Here is a 24,339-nt window from a genome sequence, read left to right as displayed (position 1 = left end):
AGATAAAGTACAGAATTGTCACGGTTCATGGATTCCCTACTCTTGGGTGTGCGTTGTATGTTGTCTTGGGCGGAGCCTGGGATTGGCTCATCACGAACCTGTGGCTGGCCATCAGCGTTCCAGCTGCAGCTCATCACCTTCATCCTATTGGTCTCTCTGTTTCTCCATTGTCTTTGTCAGAGTGTTGTTGGATGTTCCCTCGTGTGTTTCCCCGTCGTCTGCTGTTCCTCGGTGTGCGTGGCTCCCTTTCCGGACCTCCCTCGCGGTTCTCCCGAGTCCCGGCTGCCCACAGCCTGCCCGTGCTGCCAAGGGTCCTTACACACGGCATCATCCTGACGCTGTCTGTTCCTGCGACTACCTGTTCTGAGACTTTGTCTTTACCTGCGATCTTCTAGTCAATAAAGACTGAGTTTTACTTGCTATTGAATCCTGCCTCTGAGTATCCGTCACAAGAATGTCACACAGAACACCTCTTGACAAGTCCATGTCAACCTGTGAGCACAGACACGGATCTACAGGTGGTCCATATGAAATCAGAAGCAGCAGGCAGTGAAGTCAATGTGGTCTTTTTTGCTGCCTGCTGCTATTACACAACAATACACTGTCTGCTTCTCCCATTACTCCACATTTACATAATCCAATAGTCAATAAATCTGACAGAGAAGCTTTTACTGTCATGTGACATCTGTGTATGTGTAACCCATTCCTTTACCTGTTTTCCCATATTCTGTTGTAGCGACTGAGACAAATCAGACACAATTATTTGTCCAATTTAACAAATCATTTTTAGAACTCACTCTGAAAGTCTATGGACCTATCCCCCCAAAAGGCCCACAAGAGCGCAAGAAAGGTCCCATTACCAGTGTTACCATCAGATAAGACTTGGTTTACGATCAAAAGGAAGTTGTAGAGAAGCTGTGACTCTCACATCCTTTTTGAAAAGGACAAATAAAACCATCTTAAAGGGTTAGTTCACCCAAAAATGAAAATTCTGTCATTAATTACTCACCCTTATGTCGTTCGAGACCCGTAAGACCTCCGTTCATATTCGGAACACAAATGAAGATATTTTTGTTGAAAGCTGATGGCTGAGAAAGGCTTCAGTTAGGCCTCCATTGGCATTCAGTACACTTATACTCCCAAGACCGATAAAAGGCACTTAAAATGTCATTACAAAGTCCATCTCACCACAGTGACTCTACAATAATCTTACGATGCGACGACAATAGTTTTTGTGCGCAAAAAAAAATCAAAATAACACCTTTATCCAGCTTGTTATTGCCTTCCGCGTGTGCCTCCACGACGCATGCGCGAGAATATGACGTAGCGCCGGGGCTCGGGATTCCATGAAATGCACACTTTAACCCCATTTTGAGCACTACGCCGAGACCTAAAGCACGATCAATGTAGAATCCAACAGCTTAGATACGCGCGTCTTCCTCTGATTGTAAACAAATCACTTCTGGGTCATGTGTCCGAACGCCGGATCTGCGTCATATTCTCGCGCATGCGTCGTGGAGGCACACACGGAAGACAGTAACAAGTTGGAAAAAGGTGTTATTTTGATTTTTTTTGCGCACAAAAACTATTGTCGTCGCATCGTAAGATTATTGTAGAGTCACTGTGGTGAGATGGACTTTGTAACGATGTTTTGAGTGCCTTTTATCCGTCTTGGGAGTATAAGTGTACTGAATGCCAATGGAGGCCTTTCTCAGCCATCAGCTTTCAACAAAAATATCTTCATTTGTGTTCCGAATATGAACGGAGGTCTTATGGGTCTTGAACGACGTGAGGGTGAGTAATTAATGACAGAATTTTCATTTTTGGGTGAACTAACCCTTTAAATATAACCACTTGAGAAATATGTAAACATCTAAATCTCATGATTTTTCTTTTATAGGGTTTGGTCAATGTATTAATTCCATCTCTGTTGGATTTATGTTTCAGAATCGCATACTATGGTTAACGAAAATCATTTGTATGGCATGTTTGGTGTCTATGAAGTTGGAATTTAAAGATCGGAATGATTGTGTATAGGATATGTTGATACCTATGCAACATATTGGTATTACAAGAATCTTTAATAGTTCCTTCATCAGCAACCAATCTGCAAATGATCTGCTTGAGACAAAGGATCGTAAAACTTTCCCTCCGAAAGCATAAATACAATTGGCCACTGACGCTGATTTCTCCCAAAAGCTTTTAAGGAGAGACGTACAGATCCACTTTCTCTGTTCTCTCTTCTCCCTCACGCCTATGACTGGCACGCTGTGTCTGCGGGCTTTTGCACACATCAAGACATACATCAAGACGTGCGTGTGTTAGACAGGAAACTCGATGCCACCACATGATCGTTGGGCCAGCTAGCCCAACACCTCAAGCCATGTGCAACTTCCTCTACCTTGATGGAATCCAAACAACCATGCAAGCTCATCATTTTTTCTTCAGTCAACGCAGAAGAAATCAGCACCATCGGACCGAAGACTATCGAGACTTTCTCCTGTGATTGTACATCAGACGTTCGTCAACAGCTCAGGCTAAATGCAAGTAACGTACAAAATACAAGTCGCTTAGTAAAACTGTAAATCCCTTTGTTCAGACAAAGGAGCTTATCAATGATGGTTCTTCCCAGGTTTTAGATTATTTCCATAACTTCATCCATCTGTTCTGACCCGGTTCTTCCAACCACTTTAACTTTGCCTCTTACCATGTATGTGTGATGTGTGTCTTATGTTAGTTTTAGTCTTGTCCGTGATTTAGTTAATAAAATTTGTGCACAATATATGTTTTGGTTCTCCCTGCCTGCAAACAAATTGTCACTTAAATGATCGATCTTGTTATGCACCCTAATCGCTTATGTAAATACAAAGGAAGAATTATTTTTTCTGTATCCATGAAAAATATCCTTTCCTTAGAATGAATTAATAATCAATACTGAGCGTTCATAAACGGATTGATTGATTGTTATGTTAATGTAGCCACATCAAGTTAATCTATTTAACTGATTCAAATATTCATAATGAGTTATGAATAGTTATTAATATTTCCCCTCTGAGCTAATTCGCTACACTGTTGTATTATGTATCCTATTATAATATCTTATATATTGTTTATCAGAGTGTGTTATATTGTGCAGTTGTTGTTGCTTCCTTCAAAGATCAATAAGGCCTTTCATCTATTAATTTATCCATGTATCTATTTTTGTCATAAACATAAGTCAAAATAGTGACAGAAAATTTTGTGATGGTGAAATTATGAATGTTAGAAATAGTTTGAAAAGTTAGTCAATTTATTTATTATTTTTTATCGAAATGGTAAGAAACTTGGTAAAAGTCTTGGCACTTGCTGTGTGAACACAAATATGACATGATTTGAAAAGGTTAAGTGGTCCTGAAAAAAATAGTCACATATCTTTATTGTGCACATTCAAAAATGACCGCATTGGAAATGAATGGGAGACAAATGTCATCTACTGGGAACGTTTGGAACTGCCACTAATTTTTTGATATATCAACTCAAACTTGGAACACAGCTTGTTTAGATTTATGGCTTTGATTTTCTCACAGTTTTAGAATAAAACATGCTTTGCAAAATGTATGTTTTTATATAACATTGGAAAATTTTTGTGCATTTTTCATAACATTAAATGTAAAATTGAATGACTGTTTTTCAAGCTTTTTTTTCACTTCAGCAATAATCTGCCAAGTGTCGACCACATTTAAATCTGTGCTCCAAAGCATTAAAGATTTATGACCGTTTAAATTGGAAATTAAATTTTCAGGTCCATGCTCAAAAAGTGAATAAATGGATTATAACTACTGCATAAATATAATTTAGTACCATTTAATCCCCTAAAAATACAAAATATTAAATAAATAAAAAAATATTATCGAACTAAAATATAGGCAACAATCATTTCATTGAAACAAACAAAACAAATCTGTTATTTTTTACCAACACGCGAACAGCTACCAAAGGAGTTAAGAGTTCACCCAAAAATTAAAAGGTTGTCATTACTTACTCTCAAGTTGTTTAAAACCTTTATGAGTTTCTTCTGATGAACACAAAAGAAGATAGTTTAAAGAATGTTGATAATCCAACAGTTGCTTTGACTTCCAAAGTAGGAAAAAATACTATGGAAGTCAATAAATGCCTTGAACTGTCTGGTTATCAACATTCTTTAAAATATATTATTTTGTGTTAAACAGAACAAAGAAATTCATAAATGATGTAAATGATGACTAAATCTAAATGTTTTGGGTGAATTATCCCTTTGAGGGCAGAACTTAAAGCTTGCCATCTTAAGAGGCTAAACATTCAGGTAAATATTTACATCAGATATTAGGCTATACCTTTATTCGGAGATTTTTGATTGACACTTTTTATTTCTATACGGTTAACTTTTAATGAGTAATTGAATCAAGCAAATACATTTGAACAATAAACTTTTATTATAACACTGATATTTCATCTGTAGGCAATGTGAAAAGCTTTAGTCGTCAATTTTTCCAGTAAACACTAGGCTATTTCGCGGAAACGCCATTTTCATGCAACAGAAACCGGCATTTCGAGTTTTTGTATCAGGCTCAAATGCACGTCTCAAAATCTAGAATGCTCCCTACCTAGACAGCATTTCCTGCCTAATAGGCGCGTTCCATATTAGCTTGCCAAACATGCAGTCTAAATAGGCGGCACACTCGATTCTGAGACGCAGCCCACACCCGCGCAAGGTGAGTCAGTCCGCAGCCGAAACACACATCGATACTTACGTTATACAGTCATATACATACTTAAAATAACCCGTACAGTTGCTTTAAAATATTACCGGATGTATTCACCTTACTCTGAGTGGGTTAGAGTTATTTGTGTAGCGTAGAGATTGGGTTTAAAGGCGTTTAAAGTTGAAGCGCTCACCTGTAGAAAATAGTATCGCTGTAGTCACTCCCATTGCACTCCAATCTCTCCGGAAATATCTTCTCTTTTCACAGGTAGACGACACAAACTTCTCACGCTGCGGAAGATGTACCTCGTTTTAATCTTGTAGTCTCGGTTTCGAGATTTCCACGCTTTAGTTTGTTCGAAGTTCTTGTGGAAGTTTTTTGTTTTAGACATTTTTATGACGGTTGCGTTTTTATTTTGTTGCCGCGCGCACTTGTTATGGGCGTTGTTGTTTTCCACACTTGTTTGACTTAAGCTGAAAATATCAAGTTTGTTAACAATTACTCGCTTTATTTTGTCAGCAGAAGAGGAAGAGGAAGAAGAAAGGTGTGTTGATATTTATTCTCTCAGACATGGACCCAATGGATAGAGGAATCCGTTACACTCCCGGTTCCTCGGTAAGTCATTCGGCCTTTGCCATATTAATAACCTGTTATTTTTTCAACCTGCCACTTTTAAACATGAACGAAGAACTGAAATCTAATGTCCAAAATGTTGTGCTGTGGTCATTTTTACTCACATTAATGGATTTCCTGTTGTTGTGTCAATCTGTTTATTAGAAGGTAAGATCAAGAGGTAAACAAGAGTGAGGTTAACGTCCATTTTCTAACCGCATACTACCCATATTCTTGAAGGTTCCCACGCTCATTGAAAGCCTGTAAATATCAGGGAATCATAAAATTCTGGTTTCCAGGCCTGAAAATACATTGGAAAATGAATAAGATCTTAAAACGTCACACAAATTTCATTGTGGTAACACATTATTCTAGTTATGTTCAGCTTTATTTAATTTAACTGAGCCTTCTTTGCGACTTGGTTGTTTTAAAAAGAAAGATAAAAGCTAGTATTGATAATTTACATTTTAATCTAAAAGGCCTTATGATGCAATAAATTATAGATTGACATATTGCAGAACCTGATTTTTGAGTGCATTGAGTTCTTTAGTGGACACAACTTGTTGGTTATCAGACTTGTAAACATGCCACCACTGGAGGCTACACACAATGCAGTGCAATGTAGTCACTCCTCTTTCCATCTCATGTGTAAGGGATTTCATTTCTATTGATCATCAATAGCAGTGTGAGTTTAAGCCATTCTTCATTGTAGTCTCTGAGGGAAGATTGTCAATGGACATTCAGAAGACCCTAAATGAAGTGCTTCCAGTCCACAATAGCAGTTTTTATGTCTTGTGATTAGTGGTAGCCGTCATCTTGAGGATTTGATTCAAACAGTCACTTCTGGTGAATAGATTGGTTATATATAGTGGTGGTGACTGATATGGCCAATATGATTATTCAGGCACCGCAGCCGAGGTTGTAAAACAAACACATTGTTTCAAAAGAAAATTCTCTCTCAGAGTTTCTACTTTCACATTCAATGTTTAATTCAATGTGTCTCATTGTTTCAAAGTAAACCTACACTAATTCGTTTTTTTGTGAGTGTACTAGGTTACTGTAGGCGAAATTAATACCAGTAAGTGTGTTATTCTATTAAAAAATAGCAAATGAGATTACATTGTGAAAATAAAATTCATATTCATTTTACACACTATTTATAAAAAATAGTGAAATTAAGCAACCCTATTTTATTCAGCATTATTTTATTTTTTTATTTTAGTTTTAATGTAGTTTTATTCATAATTTGAATAATTTATTTATATTTTTGTAAAAAAAAAATATTTTGTTGTGCTTTTGACGTTTTATAGTTTTTTTTTATTTTGATCTTAAGGATTTATGTATTAATATTATTTAATTATATAATAATTTATTTCTCATTCTCATAATTTTCATTTAGTTTTTCAACTAATATTTCTGTTTTATTCCATGTAGGGTTTATTTCAACTAACAGAAATGTTTTAATAGTTTTAGTTAATGATATGACCAAATATTGGTCTGTTACTAGTTGCGAAGCCCTAGGAAGTAAAAGTATTGACACTAATAATGAACTGCACTACTCAGTTAAAGGGGTGGTAAAACACTAGGGATGCACCGGAATGAAAATTCTTGGCCGAAACCGAAAAAGAGGAAACAAGGCTGAAAACCAAAACACTGAAAGAAATTATGCCAATTATTAGTACCATTGCTTTTATGGCTATGACTGTGTACTAACTTTACTTTAACTTAACTTTAATAAATCAATTACAAATTATGCCAATATTTATTTAGCACATTGCAACAATGCACAGTATAAAATAAAATTCAAACTAAAATGTTTAACTTGACTCATTTGTACATTAAATAATAATGTACTGGCCTACAGAAAGGTTTTAAAATTAAATGTTCTCTCATAAAAACAAAGTGCATTTAGGTCTAGTGCATTTAAAATATTTCTCTGTAGGACTACTACAAGAAAGTGCATTCAGAACAAGTGCAACTGCTTAAAGATACAACAATTTTCTCTGGATTCGTTGTGCGAATCCTGCATTGAACTCACGAAGATAGTGGAAGCTTTCCTCCGTGAGATGTGCAGCGGGAGCCGCGCACGCCTGTTGTGCATCCACACTGGCAGTGTTTGTCTCGCGCAGCTGAACCGCGGCTCGTGTATTGCAAATACAGACGAATATTGTCCATTATGTCACATTTTCCTCCTACCCCTGTCTGTCTCGTGCTTTGATTTATGATGGGCAGCATATATCTGCTGCAAATGCGACCTGTTCCCCTCTGTCTCATACACACATGCATATAACATGTTGTATGTTAAACGCGCAATCCGGATGAAAATAACAGCGTTTCGTCTGCATTGCGGCAACAACACTCCAGCCTACTAACCACAATAATGCTTCCCTGCGGCGATACAAAATGCCCCCCCCCCCCTTATTTAATATTCACTAAGGAGGGGTTTATGTAAATATTGGGGCTGGTGATGTCATGGACCCTGGAGGAATGTCTAGTAGTCCCTACTGGCCGTTTGCTGTAGTCCTTTAGAAATTGATTTCTTTAAAAGCAAATATCTCCCTTTGCTTTAAACTTTGAACGTTGTAACTTTGCAGGTGTTGTGTATGCTCAAACAGCAACATTACACACTAGCTAAAGTTAGGAAAGTGAAATCGTGGTTTACCACCCATTTAAAAGTACGCGGATAACCTCAACTTTCAGTTCCAAAACGTAGGTAACTTTCAGGGTATGTAAATAGCCATAGCAACTCACTCTCTGAACATAACTCCGGAGCAGCTCATGATCCAGGGTTTTGTTTGCTTAAGAGGTATTCAGATGTGTTTTATATAATTAATGTTGTTATTAATATAACCAAAATTTGTTATATACAATATTATATATTAATTCTAAAGAATTAGAATAAAAATACATTCTAAATAAGTTTCAATATTAATTCAATTCAAATATATTTATTATTTATTTTATTGTCATCTCACATTCTGCATTCAACTAATTAGCATCAAAGATTACTTATTAAACAAATTATTTCATAACCAGCAAATAGGTGGCGATGTGCACTAAGTAGGTTATTTAACTGGCCATTAAACAAAAGAAGTGGAAGTAGAATGCCGCGCTTTTTCTTAGCGTCTGTTTCCATGGTGAGTCATTGATTCGTCGCTCTGTTGAGAATGTCTTGTGTGTTCGCGGTTAACATACTCTGAGTTGGCTGAACTTACTCCTGGATGCGTTTTTGGAACCAGCATAGCTCGAGTAAGCAATGTTTGGGTCAGAGTCCTGCACGGGTCCGATTTTGTAAACCCGTACCCGCAGTGCTTAAAACCGCATCCGACCCATTTTCCGACGGCAGCATTAATTAAAATCCGCACCCGACCCGACCTGCTTAAAATAGAACCGACACCCGACCTGCACCCACAATAAAATCAGTTTATCATATCACATTATAGACACACTTACAAAATGTTTATTGCCAGCATATAGAAGTTATTACACGACCATTAACACAAGGAACACTTCTGCCGAAGCTGTCAAACATGGTTATGGGTCCTTATCATCTCTACAAGGCACATTCAGTTCTGTCCGCTTTTGACAGAACTGCTTGTGCTTGGTTTGTTACCACAGTTATCTGCGTGCTTCCTCAGCGTTGAAGTTCCACATTTGCGGCTATCTTTTCTTCAACTCCTCAGGATCCATCTCGACGACTGCAGTGCAGGCAGATTGCGCGCGGTTGTGATTCTCCTGGGAGGCCACAAATAAAGTAATATGGATTTGAAATTATTTTATCAACTTGAAATACAGGCAAAGCATATTTTTGTAGATGTGTTCCTAAAATTATGCATATATTTCTATATATATTCATTTGCACGTGGTTTACACCCGTGTTTCTCCCTTGTCCGACCCGGCCTATCCGACACAGTTAGGATACTTTACATTAATTAGGGGGTTTCACATTTTATTAGCTGTATTTATTTTTTAAATATCTGTTAAGTTTAACACACACACACAAAAAAAAAAGATATGAAGACAGGGCTCCAGACTAAGATTTGAGGACGGTGCACATACAACAGCGCATGCACAAGAAAGACAGAAGAGAGACAACAAGAATCACAACAATTGTACTGTGCATGTGTCAAACTCATGATATGTGACAGGGTGTACAGCAAACAATCTAAAAAACACAGTTTTTATAAGCTGTCGACCCAAAAAAATGAGCGTTTAAGGAGACAAAAGTGGATACAGGCAATAAGATGTGAAGCTTCAGCAGGAAGAATGAGTTCATTTTGGGATCCTGACTCTCAGTATGCCTCAGTATGCTTATATGTGCAGTAAACATTTAGACACTGTTAAGTCAAATATCCAAATGTTTATATATTATATTTCCTGTCGCTGATTACATTCCCCTCCAGTGTGTGTAGTTCTCAGTGTGGCGCTCTGTCTCAATTGCCTGTATCCACTCTTTGTGTCATTAAATGGTCGTTTTTTGGGTCAACAGCTTATAAAAACTTCTTGATTTTTGCTTCTGGGTGTTGTTTAGCTTGTTTGCTGTACACTTTGACACATATCAGCTTTTAGACGTTGTTCTGTTTTTTTGTTATAAGTCAGAAATGAGAAGGAGGCAGCTTCACGCAATACAAAGTCAATGGAGAGCGTTGGATTGTCTGCCCCCCCCCCCCCTCGGTGGCCGTGGTTTTCAGATTATGACGCGTGTTGCTGTTGCTCTCTATTGTGCTCACACGCTCATCAAATTTGTCTGTGATTGCCTACAACGATCAGCGCTTCACAAACATGTTATAAATATACATCAATGACGCTTTTCACAGAGCACTTACACAGACACACACGGGAGCGTTTGAATGCAGACGTCTATCAGCCTACCGGTCCGCTGGTCGACGCCTGTTTTTGCTTTCAAACGCTCCCGTGCGTTGATCAGTGCAGCGAATCACAGGCACATTCGATGAGCGTGTGAGCACAATGGCCAGTCCGAGGTGTTTACGATTCCAGCTCAACAGCACTCAAAGCGGCACATTTTTTAAATTTCAGTACCGATTTGGTATCGCGGTCGGTACTTTTGACAACACTATTTCAAAAACTTCTGTGCGTTGATCATTGTAGCCAATCACAGATGTATCGGATGAGGGCGTGAACACAATGGCCAATCAGAGGTGTTTACGATTCTGCTCAACACCGCTCAAAGCGGCACATTCTTTTGACAACACTAGGTTACAGTTAAACGCTTTCTCACTGGATCTCCCAGCACTGTGTAGTGACCTATTTTGAGCTTGCGCTGAGTTGTTTATTATTGTTCTGAGCTGATCATTTGTCTGCCCTGACTGTGTAACTCAAGAAGCGCGGTTCAATTCTGCTTTCGTTTTGTTTGTCGTTTGATGTTCCTCGTATGGCAGCTCATATCAGAAATGGCAGCTCTTATCAGTTGGCGGCACCAATGCGAGCTCTAACTAAATTTAGTTGGTTCTGGCAGGAAAAAGGGTGGTCGCAAAATGCGACCATTTGGTCACAGTCTGGAGCCCTGAAAGATGTAAAAAGATTAAGATAAGATATAAAAGGTATTTTTAAAAAGATAAGACTCTCCTGAATAGCTTTGATGTAGATTTTGTTAGCAGTGTGTAGTAGTTTGTAGTCCCTGAATGAGCACGGTTTTATAGCGCATGTAAGTCAACTGCTCAGGTAAAATTAATGGTAGGACTGAAATGGTATTTCAGGGTTGGCCAAAATTACGATTTAAAATTCAGGGGGGATTTTATGGGGATCAACCCCCGTAATTTGCACCCTTATATGTAGATCAGATTAAGTGTTTCGGAGCACACAGGAAGAACTGAGGTTTTGGATCGGTTTTGCGTTGAATGATGAGCACCACAAAATGTTATTGTATATTTGTGTGACGGCTGTAAGCTTGAACGCATTCCACGGATCTGTTACGACATGCTTACAACAGTTAGAAGCATTAGTATGAACAAACACCCCCACAAATGAAACCTATACAGAGATTATGACTCAGGGATATCCCCTCATTCACTAGTGATCAGATGCTTTTCATGCATCATGCATGTCATCACAGAAAGTCGTCCTCTCAACCCAGGTGGATAATATAACCAGGTGAAGTTCATTCATCGCTCATTAACTTGAATGTCTTAAATTGTGTGTCTTAAACCAAAACAGAAAGGTCTGATTAGAAGAGCAACAATCATTCAGGGGTCTGTTCTTCGTACCTCGCTTAATACATGATTTGACAGATCCCACTGGAGTAAGAAAATATCTGGATTAAGTTGTCTAAGATTACTGAGCGTTCCTGTGTTCCCTGAAGAGGGCAGATGTATCGATACTCGAAACCACGATCAGTAATGCAGCGATTGGCTGGTGGCAAAACAGCAACGTAATGACATTACGTAAAAAAGCCACTTGACAAATTAAAAATAAAAACCCACAAATTAAACCTTTTATAAGAAAACAGCCAAACAACCAAACCAATATAAAAGTTATAATAGATAAATGAAATGTGCACTGTTTTTTTTTAAAACATGATTCCCAATTATTTATATTCACGGTTTTATAGTATTCAGTGAGACTACAATAATATTATTCTTTCAAAAATAATACTCTCAATCAAGTGGCTGTCTATAGTATTATACACAACATTATAATATTATTTTCAAATAAATTTTTAAATTATTGTTGTTGTTTAAATTTTGTATTGCCGCTGGTTCAGTAAGGAACTCTTGTAATAAAGTAGCATTTACTTTATTGCACTTATAGCACATTTTAAGTATCAACGCCGCTTAAAAAGATGCTTTAAGATGTTTTAAGCTATTGTTGGACTTTTTTCTCTCCCCAAAGTCCACCCCAAGTTCAATGATCGGCCAGGAGTCGAAGTAACAATTAAAAGTATTAATTTATTATGAATAACAAATAACGAGTAAAAAAGGTTATCTGAGCTCAGGATTCAGAACATCAACGATAAGCATATCGCCGTTCAGAACCCCTCACGACTCTCTTTCATGCATTTTTATATTCTTGATCTTCCGTTCCCTCCTCATGCATCGTCTCTTCCAATGGCAATGGGGTTTTACAGCATCACCAATCTCCAGGAAGCATTCTCTAACAAAAAGATAAAACATGCACAAGAGACAGCATAGCACTGGTATTTTTCCATACCATAAGACATACCCTTCTATAGTTTTGTTTATTCATTCTCAGTTCCTTCAGAAGTGGCTATGCAGTTTCTTTGAAATCCCCGACCCCAGCAGTTTCACCTCTACTTCACCCCCATAATCAGACATATAAAACCATCGACACATATCGCCCACAATCTTTCACACCTCCTACGTAAAGTAAATCATAAGGATCAACATCATCAGTAATTCAATTCATAGCAAACAACATCTATAGCAATTTTAATGCATCATTAAACTATCATTAATACTTTGAATCTTTAATGCATAATAAAAACACTGTTAATCCTTTGAATCATAATGAGAAATAACAAAAATATCCTTCACTATGATACTTGCAGGATGTTTCAATTGTACAAAGACCTTTTTATATGTCAAAAGATGAAGGCCAGGTTGATTTCTGTCATTGATGTATTATTATTATTTTTTTTCATGACCCCTTTTATGTATGAAAGTTTGTGGATGTTAGAAAAAATAAATAATGGTCAGGTTGTCAAATGGGTTTTGAACACACACTACAAACATTTTAGATGTCCTTGAAAATTTCCTGGGGAATTAGCAGTTTATGTTTGGTTGTGTTTGGCAGATGTCTCTTTCATAAGAGTTTCCAAGACTTTAGAGGAACTTTTTGTGCTGGCCTAGCACATTTTTTGACACATATTAGAGAATATGGGTAATGAACAACGTCATGTGATGGCACTCTGAGATAACAGACATAGTAAGTGGTTGTAAAAGACACAATTATAGGTCAGTGTGCCATGGTGAGCAAATTACACTGCTGTTCAAAGTTTGGGGCCAGTAAAAAAAAAAATTAAAGACCCCTGTGGTGAAAATCAAGTTTTTAATGTTGTTTGAATGTCTGTGTTGTTTTTAATATGTTTTAAGCCAAACCATGTACTAAATTCATCATTCAACACCATTGCTGAGTATTTTCTCCTTAAAACTGCAGTGAACCACGCCCGTGTCCTTACCATCACAAACATGTAACCAATCCCGTCAACGTGCTTTTATTAATAATTAATAATTATGTGTATGATGTATATTACAATGTTATGATGAACTATATGCCTTTCTCTATTATGTTCAAAGCGTCTTGGGATACTACTAACTTTTAGAAGGCATCTATCTGACTCTAAAATGGCAAATAGAAACATGGTTTGTGTAACATTAGCAACACATTATTAGCTGTTTGATAACGTAGTCCAGCAAAATGCGAATCATATAAATTAACGCCATGTCTGTCTGATGCTGTAGGGAGAACAAAACAAAATGCATTACCATTCTGATACATCGACTTGAAGACAAGGCTAAAGTTCAACTATTTCTATTTCAGCCACATATGGCTGAATTAAACCAATATTTCCACTTGCCATTGTGTAATGTTTACTACAATAGGTGTATAGTAAGGTGGTATAAACCTTGATCTATTTCCTTGTAACTGCTCGAACCACATGGAACATGTTCTATTATGCCTTTTAATTTCGTCATCAGTCTGATTGTGTACCCAGACTACCCACTCAGCGTGATTTGTCTCGGTTTAAAGTCAACCGTTTACATTTATTAATACTCATTCCTTATCTTATTGTTTATGATTCATCTGTAGGTTCTACGTACTCGTTCTGATTGTATTATGATAAGTGATACTTTACTATGTTATGTATTGTGGTTTATGTACAGAAGCCCTGAACCGCAAGGTGAAAAAAAAGAAATTTCGACATAATAAAGTTATTTCAACATAATATCTCATTATTTCGACATAATATGGGGACATTCTAATATGCATTAAGCCACATTAAGCGTTTTATTATAATGGTTTTCTATGGAAGGGAAAGCAGGGCTTGACATTAAGCCTGTTCACACACTTGTCCTTCGGACAAGTACATCTGTCATTTACTTGTCCGAGAAAAAAATTTGCTTGTCCGGATTTTTTTTGTAAATATAATCTATTTTGAAGCAATATTCTCACCAGTGTTTAATCAGCTTTGACATATTTAAATATGCATATTTGTACCTTTTTATAAAGGTAATTTTTCCATAATCTTATTAAATATAGGATATGCTTCAGATTTCCTTTTATATTCTTAAATTTGATCTATAAATTAAATTAGAATAAGACACTATAGGCTGTTACCAATCAAATTAAATCATTTACACTGAAAAATGACAACTGCATTAAATAATGTTATGAGATTATTTTAAATAATTTTGAATATACAAACAAGAAATGTTGGAAAGATGAAACTAAACCACCAGTAGGTGGCAGCATGTGACCGTCTGAATGAGCGAGTCATTGAGTCGATTCAGTGAAACGGCTGATTCATTCAAGAATTTGGCGGTCGTTTACGAATAGGTCATTGAATCTTTGATTCAACCAATTGATTAAAACGCTGAATCGTTCAGTAACACACACTGTTGCTGTGAGATGCGTTATGGTTCTGCTGTGATATTTGTTTGGAACTATTTTCGCTGCTGAAATAGAACAAAAACAGTCCCAATTGCATCTAAAATGTAAGTGACAATGTTAAATAATTGTTTATGGAATTGGCGTATGAAATCAGTGTCATTTTCAGTCGTGATGGTATTCAGGAAAACACACTCTTGTTAGTGTCATGTTGCTTAACTGTATCATATGTTATAAATATAAAAACTGCACAATTTTAACTGTGTATTTGAACTGAGTTTCATTTGTTTTCGATTTTCTCCTCGAGAGGCTGCGCGAGCCTCAACAGCCCAACCTTGTCAGTTCGTTTTATATTATCCACTATCGATCTCCACGTAACTTACACTACTGAATGCAGAATCATTATTGCACTTTGGTGATTCCCTAGTTATTATTTGTTTTGACGTTTTAACCAGGATACTTGTCCGTCGGGCAAGTACGTTTTTTGTTCACTTGCCCCTTCAAAAAATCCACTTGTCCCGGACAAGCGTTAATGTCGAGCCCTGGAAATGCGTAACGTGTAATTAAATGCGTTCTGGTCATATTCTGGGATCATCTGATATTATTGTTGTTCATAGTATGCTTTATTAGTATAATGTTTACTGAGTTTGGTCTGTTAATATCAGTGTCTTAAAGGAACTGTATGTAAGAAATGTATTTCAATTAATCATAAAATGGCCCTGATATGTCACTAGACATTAAGAAATCATGTTAATTTCAAATACTTATATCACTGACAACAGTAGTCCGGCCAGGATATTGTCATTTTAAAAGTGAAGTTGCAGCCCTCAACTGATGTTGATGTTGACATGTTGTGTTTTGGCCTGAAGCGCCACCCTCCACCTATCTACCAATCACGAAGTCAGTAGTGTTTCGGCATCCGGGTTGCCAGCTCTGCTCTAGTTACCACAGCTGCAGCTACAAAATTTTTGGATAAAAAAATGTCTAAGGAGGGGGAGAGGGAATACACTGCTCTACAGTAATTTGAAAGTGATTGCAGTACCAGTTTTGGCCACAATCCTCCATACAGTTCCTTTAAGCCACGTTAAGCGTTATTTCTCTGAAGCCTATTTCTCTAGGCTATACGTGTTGTAGCCATTAAAGAAAATGTATTTAGTTTCATATTTATGTTTACAATTATAATGTTATTTTTTAATTGCGTCTATGTTGATTATGAAAAGTGAACAGCAAGAGTAAGACAGGACACATCATAAGATGCGCAATATGTCGGGAGGCATGGAGTGTGTCAGACATGATTTTGACCACTTCATTAAGTTTCGTTTTGTAGAAAGCCTTTCTTTTAAAGTGAATTTCATTTTTTATAAATTGTCTTAATTTTTATCAGTGTTTCATCATCCAATTGGCTGGATTTATTGTCTGCTATATTTGCTTCTTTTTTATGAAATACAGGCAACTGGTTGATGAAACATTGAAAACAAACAAAAGACAAATGTTTTTGTGGAAACAGTGATGCATATTTTTAGGATTTTTTCATCAATAGAAATTTAAAAATAACAGCAACAAACATCTATTAGAGTTATAAATGTTTTTACTGTCACTTTTGTTCAATTTATTGCATCTTTGCTGAGGAAAATAATTAATTTCTTTCAAAACTATGTTCATATATTTTGTGTTCAATTTGATGCTTACATAATTTCTGGGTTAAAGGCATCTGGAGGCCATTCATACAGGGAGTGCAGAATTATTAGGCACGTTGATTTTCTGATCATATTTTTTTTCCAGGCACATTTGACCAATTCCAAACCACAGTAATCCTAATAACTACTATTGATTTAGTATTTAATAATGTATAAGTGATATATAATTGTTCATGAAGGCTGGAAATGAAAATCACCTTATATTCAGGTGTGCAGAATTATTAGGCATGTTTTCTTTTACAGATAAATTGAGCCAAAAAAGAGATTTAACTCAGACTGAAAAGTCAAAAAGTATTAAATGCCCATGAGAAGGATGCAATACTAATGCAATACTAGACATTGCAGTTAAGGTGTGACCATTGGACAGTGAAATGCTCGTTGGGTCAGCAGGGTCAGACAAAAACATGTGGCGGAGAAAAGACACCTATTAACCGCAAAATAATTAAGAATTAAGGTGAAGAATTAAGGGTGAAACCATCAGGAACCCTTTAGTCTCCAGCGCCACCATTTTCCAAAGCTGCAACCTACCTGGAGTCTCCAGAAGTGCAAGGTGTCAGGATCTCAGAGACTTCAGTTAGGTAAAGAATCCTAAAAAATGACCCCCACTAAATAAGAATCACAAGCTGAAGTGTTGTAAAATACATGAAGAAGGTTTTTTTATAGGCTTTATGGACAGATAGGTTGAGAATGACTCTTGAAGGACCATCACCACATCCTCTTGCACCACTGTTTTCGAGAATTCATCTTCCAGAATCTGGCAGTACGTTTTGGGAGTTCATTTTAGTCCATCCTGAAGTCCGTTTTGCAGAGATGGACTAAAAATGAACTCCCAAAACGTACTGCCAGATTCTGGAAGATGAATTCTTCAAACAGTGGTACTAGAGGATGAGGAGCTGGTCCTTCAAGAGTCACTCTCAACCTATCTGTCCATAAAGCCTATAAAAAAACCTTCTTCATGTATTTTACAACACTTCAGCTTATGATTCTTATCTAGTGGGGGTCATTTTTTAGGATTCTTTACCTAACTGAAGTCTCTGAGATCCTGACACCTTGCACTTCTGGAGACTCCAGGTAGGTTGCAGCTCTGGAAAATGGTGGCGCTGGAGACTAAAGGGTTCCTGATGGTTTCACCCTTAATTCTTCACCTTAATTCTTAATTCTTTTGCGGTTAACAGGTGTCTTTTCTTCACCACCTGTTTTTGTCAGATCCTGCTGACCCAACGAGCATTTCACTGTCCAATGGTCATGCCTTAACTGCAATGTCTAGTATTGCATTAGTATTGCATCCTTCTCATGGGCATTTAATACTTTTTGACTTTTCAGTCTGAGTTAAATCTCTTTTTTGGCTCAATTTATCAGTAAAAGAAAACATGCCTAATAATTCTGCACACCTGAATATAAGGTGATTTTCATTTCCAGCCTTCATGAACAATTATATATCACTTATACATTATTAAATACTAAATCAATAGTAGTTATTAGGATTACTGTGGTTTGGAATTGGTCAAATGTGCCTGGAAAAAAAATATGATCAGAAAATCAACGTGCCTAATAATTCTGCACTCCCTGTACTGTCAACCAGCAAATAATATTATCATATGTATTTAATGGTTAAATTAAAATCAAATTCTCATCACTTGTACTGCTTAAATGACCAAATAAACATCACAATATTAATATATTATTTATTATATTTTTAACTACAGTTAACGTAAACACGGTCCAAATGTTCACCGACCAAACCACATTTGTCCAAGCACAATTTATTTGAAACCACTGCCTTCCTCTTCTCCTCTGGAAAAAAAACGCCCTTGTTGTCTTTAAAGTGTTTCAAAGCAGTATAACTAGGGAAGTGTTTTGATGCTGCTCTTATATAATGCCTCTGAATCTGTGCTTATTCTGTCAAAAAAGCTCTGTAATTGACTGTGTACTTTCTGTTCTCAATCAGAATCTTATTTCCGCTGAGGATATATGCAGCCATTTTGATTTTTTTGTTATTTTATTTATTTCTTCAAACTGACTTTTATCTGGTTGGGTTCCGAGACGCTGCAATTTACAGAGAAATGTAAAGTGTTTTTTTGCCTCTTCTTCTGTTAGGACAAGGACTGGGACCAGCAAGCTGTCACATTCTTGCCAGCATCAGATAATAAAAAGCTGGAAAAGAAAAGGGGCCCTGGGAAAGTTGGGATCATTGTTGGTGTGGTGATCTTGGCAGCCGTTTTGGCTTTGATCGTAGGGCTTCTGGTCTGGCATTTCCATTGTAAGTCAGTACTGCAGTCACAGACAGCATAATACTGTTACCAGTGTCAATCATGACAGTGTTGATCACATGTTTGTCGCTTCATGTCTCCCTGGTGTCTGCAGTCCGGAAGGATTTGAATTTACAGAAGATTTACACCGGCACGCTTAGGATAACAAATCAAGAATTTGTGGATGCGTATGAAAACCCAGACAGTACAGAGTTTCAGAGCTTGGCAAAACAAGTCATGTCTCAGGTGAGAATTAAATTAAAGCTGCTTTGTTTTCACATAGTGATGACAGAGAAAAGTGTTTTTGATTTTGATTCAATTTTTTGTTTTCATATTTAGCTGAAATCAATGTACTCAGAATCTCCACTACTGTTGAAATATCATCTTGGCTCCAGAGTTCAAGCTTTCAGGTATGTCTACATGTGATTTTACACATTTTTGGTCATGCACCTGCTTTTAAAATGCCCCTATTATGCTTTTTTGAAAATTACCTTTCATGCAGTGTGTAATATAGCTGTTTGTGAAAGTGAAGGGTCTGCAAAGTTTTAAAGAATAAAGCACGACAAATAAAGTTATTGTCTCCTAAAGGAAAAAATCAATGCTGAACTGTTGAAACGAGTCATCAGCAATTCCATTCTCACTTCCTGTTACAAACCCACGTAACATTTGCATAATGCCAGCCTATTGTCTACTTTGACCCGCCCTCAAACACTGTAGTTGTAGCTGAGTGCTGGAAGAGATTGGTTTGTGTTGTTGAGAACACACTATTTTCAGTGCTTCAAATCCACTTTGCGTGCACTTCAAAAGGATGAGGATCCGCTGGAATTTATACGGAAAAACGACACCATCATTCTTATCACTGTGTAAACATTGCTGAGGAAGCCTGAACCGTAACTGAAATTCAGATATGGTAATGATAGTTTTGTTTCAGACAATCACAACAGACTGGGTCATCGGACCAATCAGAGCAGAGTATGCTCGCAGAAATTAGGCGTTTAGAGAGACTGAATCTTTGAAAATGAGATTACGCAATGTATATGAGAAAATTAGTGTTTTTTTTGGACCGTGGATGCATGTAAACCTATTGTAGGAGACCTCCAAAACTAAATTAGGTACCTTTAAAATAGCATAATAGAGGCACTTTAAGTTTAATTTGCTTGCATGTCAAGGCTTATTCAAAGCCAAATTAATTCTGTTAAATTGTTCAGTGACATCAACAAAACTATTCACATCAAGCACAACCAATTTTCATCAGGCTCTACAAAAAGTGAAAAAATTATTTCATGAAAATTAAGATGCAAATATTTGCCGAAAAAGTGTGAATTTGTCCATAGGAATTCAGTGATCAAAGTGTCTCCGCTGTGAAATGAAAAACACAAATTCGTGCTCAATGTGAATAGGCCTTTATCTTATGGTTGTTAGATGGTCAGACTCTTGAGTGTTGCCTGTTTCTCTGCAGTGAGGGGAGTGTAATAGCTTACTACGAGTCAGATTTCGCTGTTCCAGTGGGGCAGGAAGCAGCGGTGGATCAGGCTGTGAGCAACATAAATGACATGTACTCAAGTAAAAGGCGCAGACTTGCGGATAAACCAGATGGCCTCGTCTTCGAACACGTTGTGTCTTCAGGTAATATAAATTCATAGTACATCCATTATATAGTTTGGATAGATGAATCTCACCAAAACATGTCTAGGTCATATTTTTATGCAAAATTATAATTTGCATAATTCAATGTATTTATTTGTATAGTGCTTTTCACAATGCACATCATTTCAAAGCAGCTGCAAAGAAACTGCATGTTTCTACAATCCAATTCAGAGTAATCTGTTGTCAGAGGTGACTCTGTCAGAGTAATGTCCATATGTGAGAATGTTTGCTAAACCCACACCCGCAGTATTTAAAGGGTTAGTTCACCCAAAGATGAATATATTTTGTTCCAAACCCGTAAGACCTTCATTCATCTTAGGAACACAAATTAAGGTATTTTTTGATGAAATCCACTGTAAATCACAGGGTTGCACCGAAATTAAAATTCTTGGCCGAAGCCGAATAATAATAAATCACTTGGCCAAATACCGAACGCGGTTTTTCTATTTTTTTCTGACTATTTTGCCAATTTTTTCACCATTGAATAAATTTGCTTTTTTACTATTGTTTTGCTTTTAAAATAAATTACCTACACATTTCTTTCTTAAACTACAATTTAAAAATATTTATTTAACACTGAACATTTTTAGCATTCCAGCAGACATACAAACAAAGCACAATATAACTTAAAAAAAAAAAAAGTTTTTATTTGGCCATCTTATCTTATCTTTGGCCTATTATGCCTACAGGTATCATAATCAAATCATAATCAAATTTTGTTTGTTTGTTCATGAGAGGTTTTGCAAGCCTGTATAACTCAGCGCTGAATAAAAACTCTGTCGGTTTGAACAGTGAGTGGAGTCTGAGTAACTTAAAACATATTGGCCATTGCGTACAAGAGATCAACTATGTCACTGCTGCAGAAACGTGTTGTAAATGGATACATTTGACGTTCTACAGACACAAATATGCACTGGAGTATTTGCCAATATATTATTACAGTGCATTTGAGGGTGCTTAGACAATTCAGCAGAACAGTGTCTGCAAACGGCCATTTCTGCGTCTTTCTCGGACACTTTAAAGCCTTCCTTAAGCCTTGTTGGTTTATACTCGTCGCGTCTGCACGAGCGAGAGGGTGCGCACAGCTTTTTACGTCAAAATTACGTCATCGCAGAGTAAGTTATTTAAATAATATATCATTTTATTTTGCATTACAATTTTATTTTGCATTACAGTAATGAGATTGGGGGAAAGTGTGCTTAATTATCATGAAAAAAATTGTCCTAAAAGTAGGTTTTGTTTCCCCTGAGCAAAAAAAACCATTCCTTTTTCTTCTTGTGATTGTGGGGTGAAATGTGACCCGTTTCTTGACATGTTTTGTGAGATTCACCCAGATACTGGTCTCTAGACTGCATGCTATCAATGTCCATGATACTGAAGCCCTGATGCTTATCTTCAACCTGACAGATTCATTATAACTATGTCAATTTTTCATTAACAGCTCTGGACACACGTTTGTTCTCACAAGCCAGGAGTGAGTTAGTCTATTACTCATATCTCTCATATACTGTCTGTTCCAAAACCTAGTGAACTGCCTCCATAGCAAGCAATTTAAGGAATCATAGGTATGCTCCTGACATGAAGGCTGTTCCATAAGGTAGCATCATCATAAGCAGTATCATAATGCATTTTTTGCACAAGATTAGTGAAAAAATAAATCCGAGATGGCAACCACATGAGGTATACAAAGACTTGAGATGTATATAGGCGGTGCAGTCATATTACTATAAATGGGAAAAAGTGGCTGGTCCAAGTCCAACCTGAAAAAAAGCTGTTTTTTTTTTTTTATCATGATTTAAGTGTTTAGAAACAAAATGTATGAGACAGTTGTTGTCAGATTTCATTGGTGATCTCAAATATGAAATTTAATCATAAGCTTGGTGAACAGCTTTGGAGAATTTGATGTTCCCCCATTCAAAGAGAGGTTTTGAAGAGGGCCACGAGTGAAATGACTTTCCTTAAAGAGATTTTGGTTCCAGTTCAGTTTGTGCAGGCAGATAAAAAAAAAAAAGTATTCTATTTTAGTGGTTCAGTTACATTTGAATAATAACAAGGATGTCTAATAAATTGAATTCACATAATTTTAACAATTGATTTTTTTAAATGCAAGCAATAATAGTGCCCTATGAAATGTTAAATTTTTTTTAGAAAATCATTTTAATTTTTGGTAACACTTTACAATAAGGTTGTATTAGTTAACATTAGTTAATGCATTAGTTAACATTAACTAACCATGAACAACACCTGTTTAGCATTAGTTAATCTTTGTTAACATTAGTTAATAAAATTCCAGCTGTTCATGGTTTGTTCATGTTAGTTCACAGTGCATTAACTAATGTTAACAAGATTTTAATAATGCATTAGCAAATGTTGAAATTAACATTAACAAAGATAATGCTTTATAAGTGCAGTTCATTATTAGTTCATGTTAACAAATGTAGTTAACTAATGTTAACTAACGAACCTTATTGTAAAGTGTTACCCAATTTTTCTGGATTCTGTGTTTTATGGTTTAATACAACATGTAATATCAAAACAGGTAGTAATCAAATTAATGCATTAAAAAATGAACAATTTAAGTAATCTTTTAAAATGTATTCAAATAAAATTTGGCAAACAAACTGCAGCACAACATTTTTTGTAATTCCTTAAATCATAATAAGCTGTATTATTTATCATTATTTGAGTACATTCTACTGTACAATAGTAATTTATGTCAAGTTAAACCAAACTTTTATTTTGGCGGGAGGGTATCTTACCATAGTTTTATCAAATGAAATGATGAAATACTCATAAGGTGAACAGTCGGAGCAGCTCTAGAGATGAAGTTCATGTGGCGTGTCCTAATATAGTGTGACGGCAGAAGCTGAAAACACAGCTTTTGTGCATTGCAGAAATCATAGGGCCCCAGTTCAGTAGGTTTTGGAACAGGACTTAATTCCCTAAGCACATTCATACTCATTATTGTACCATGTATCCAATAATAAATGTGTCAGAATAACCTTTTGTTTTCCGTATGTCTAGCAAATACGAGATTCTCCCAGCACGCCAGAGGTACTGTTGATGAGATCGTTCAATCACCGGGTTTCCCTAACTCCCCATATGCTCCAAACTCCTTCGTGCAATGGCAGCTTCGGGGAGACCAAGGCTATGCGCTGAAGTTGGCTTTTGACACCTTCAACCTGGAGCAAAACTGTGTAAATGACTTTGTGAGAGTGTATGACTCGTTGGTCGCCATGGACAAATTCCTTATGGCAGAGTAAGGGAATTGTGTTTGTGGCTGTAGCACCATCTGGTGTCTGTGTAAGCTACTGAAATATCAAGGTGTGAAATTTCAACATAACTGAGTCTCTATCTCTCTCTCTCTCTCTCTCTCTCTCCCCTTCTCAAACAGGAAGTGTGGCTACTATTCTCCCAGTGATCCTTTAACCTTTATCTCATCTCGAAATGTTATGCTGGTCACCTTGGTAACCAACGAAGAGGGAAATTATCCTGGTTTCAGAGCCCGTGTCACTCAGATCAAGACAAATGGTAAAGACAAATCCTGGCTGGCTAAACAAAAACACACTTGACTGGTTAAAAGTACAGGATGCATTAATGTTATATATATATATATATATATATATCACTGGTTCTTCCCTTTTAACAGAACTCTCATGTGGTGGTTCATTGACTGGATCCTCTGGTAGTTTCCAATCACCGAACTTTCCTAATTATTACTCCCCCAACACAACATGTCAGTGGGACATCGAGGTGAGGACCAAACACTCATGTTGAACCGGTTAATGTCATGGTGAACCACTTTTATAACAGATTTTGCTGTTTTAT

General features: G+C 36.7%; 1 protein-coding gene across 3 annotated transcripts in view; it reads left to right on the top strand.

The window, feature by feature from the left end:
• Positions 1–2,452: 2,452 nt before the first annotated feature.
• The window catches only part of st14a (ST14 transmembrane serine protease matriptase a), a 32,601-nt gene continuing 10,714 nt past the window's right edge, over positions 2,453–24,339 (top strand). Inside the window, exons 1-10 of one of the 3 annotated variants that reach the window (XM_079825706.1) lie at positions 2,453–2,543; positions 5,244–5,336; positions 18,713–18,875; positions 18,980–19,110; positions 19,204–19,274; positions 20,324–20,490; positions 21,953–21,985; positions 23,536–23,770; positions 23,906–24,042; positions 24,161–24,264. In XM_079825706.1, coding sequence (XP_079681832.1) covers positions 5,292–5,336; positions 18,713–18,875; positions 18,980–19,110; positions 19,204–19,274; positions 20,324–20,490; positions 21,953–21,985; positions 23,536–23,770; positions 23,906–24,042; positions 24,161–24,264 — 1,086 coding nt within the window. In that variant the 5' untranslated portion in view covers positions 2,453–2,543; positions 5,244–5,291. The other 2 variants (XM_079825704.1, XM_079825705.1) reach the window with 2 other exon arrangements.

Source organism: Gobio gobio (assembly GCF_949357685.1).
Source record: "Gobio gobio genome assembly, chromosome: 9".
Lineage (NCBI taxonomy): Eukaryota > Metazoa > Chordata > Actinopteri > Cypriniformes > Gobionidae > Gobio > Gobio gobio.
This window is presented reverse-complemented; position numbering and strand designations above follow the sequence as displayed.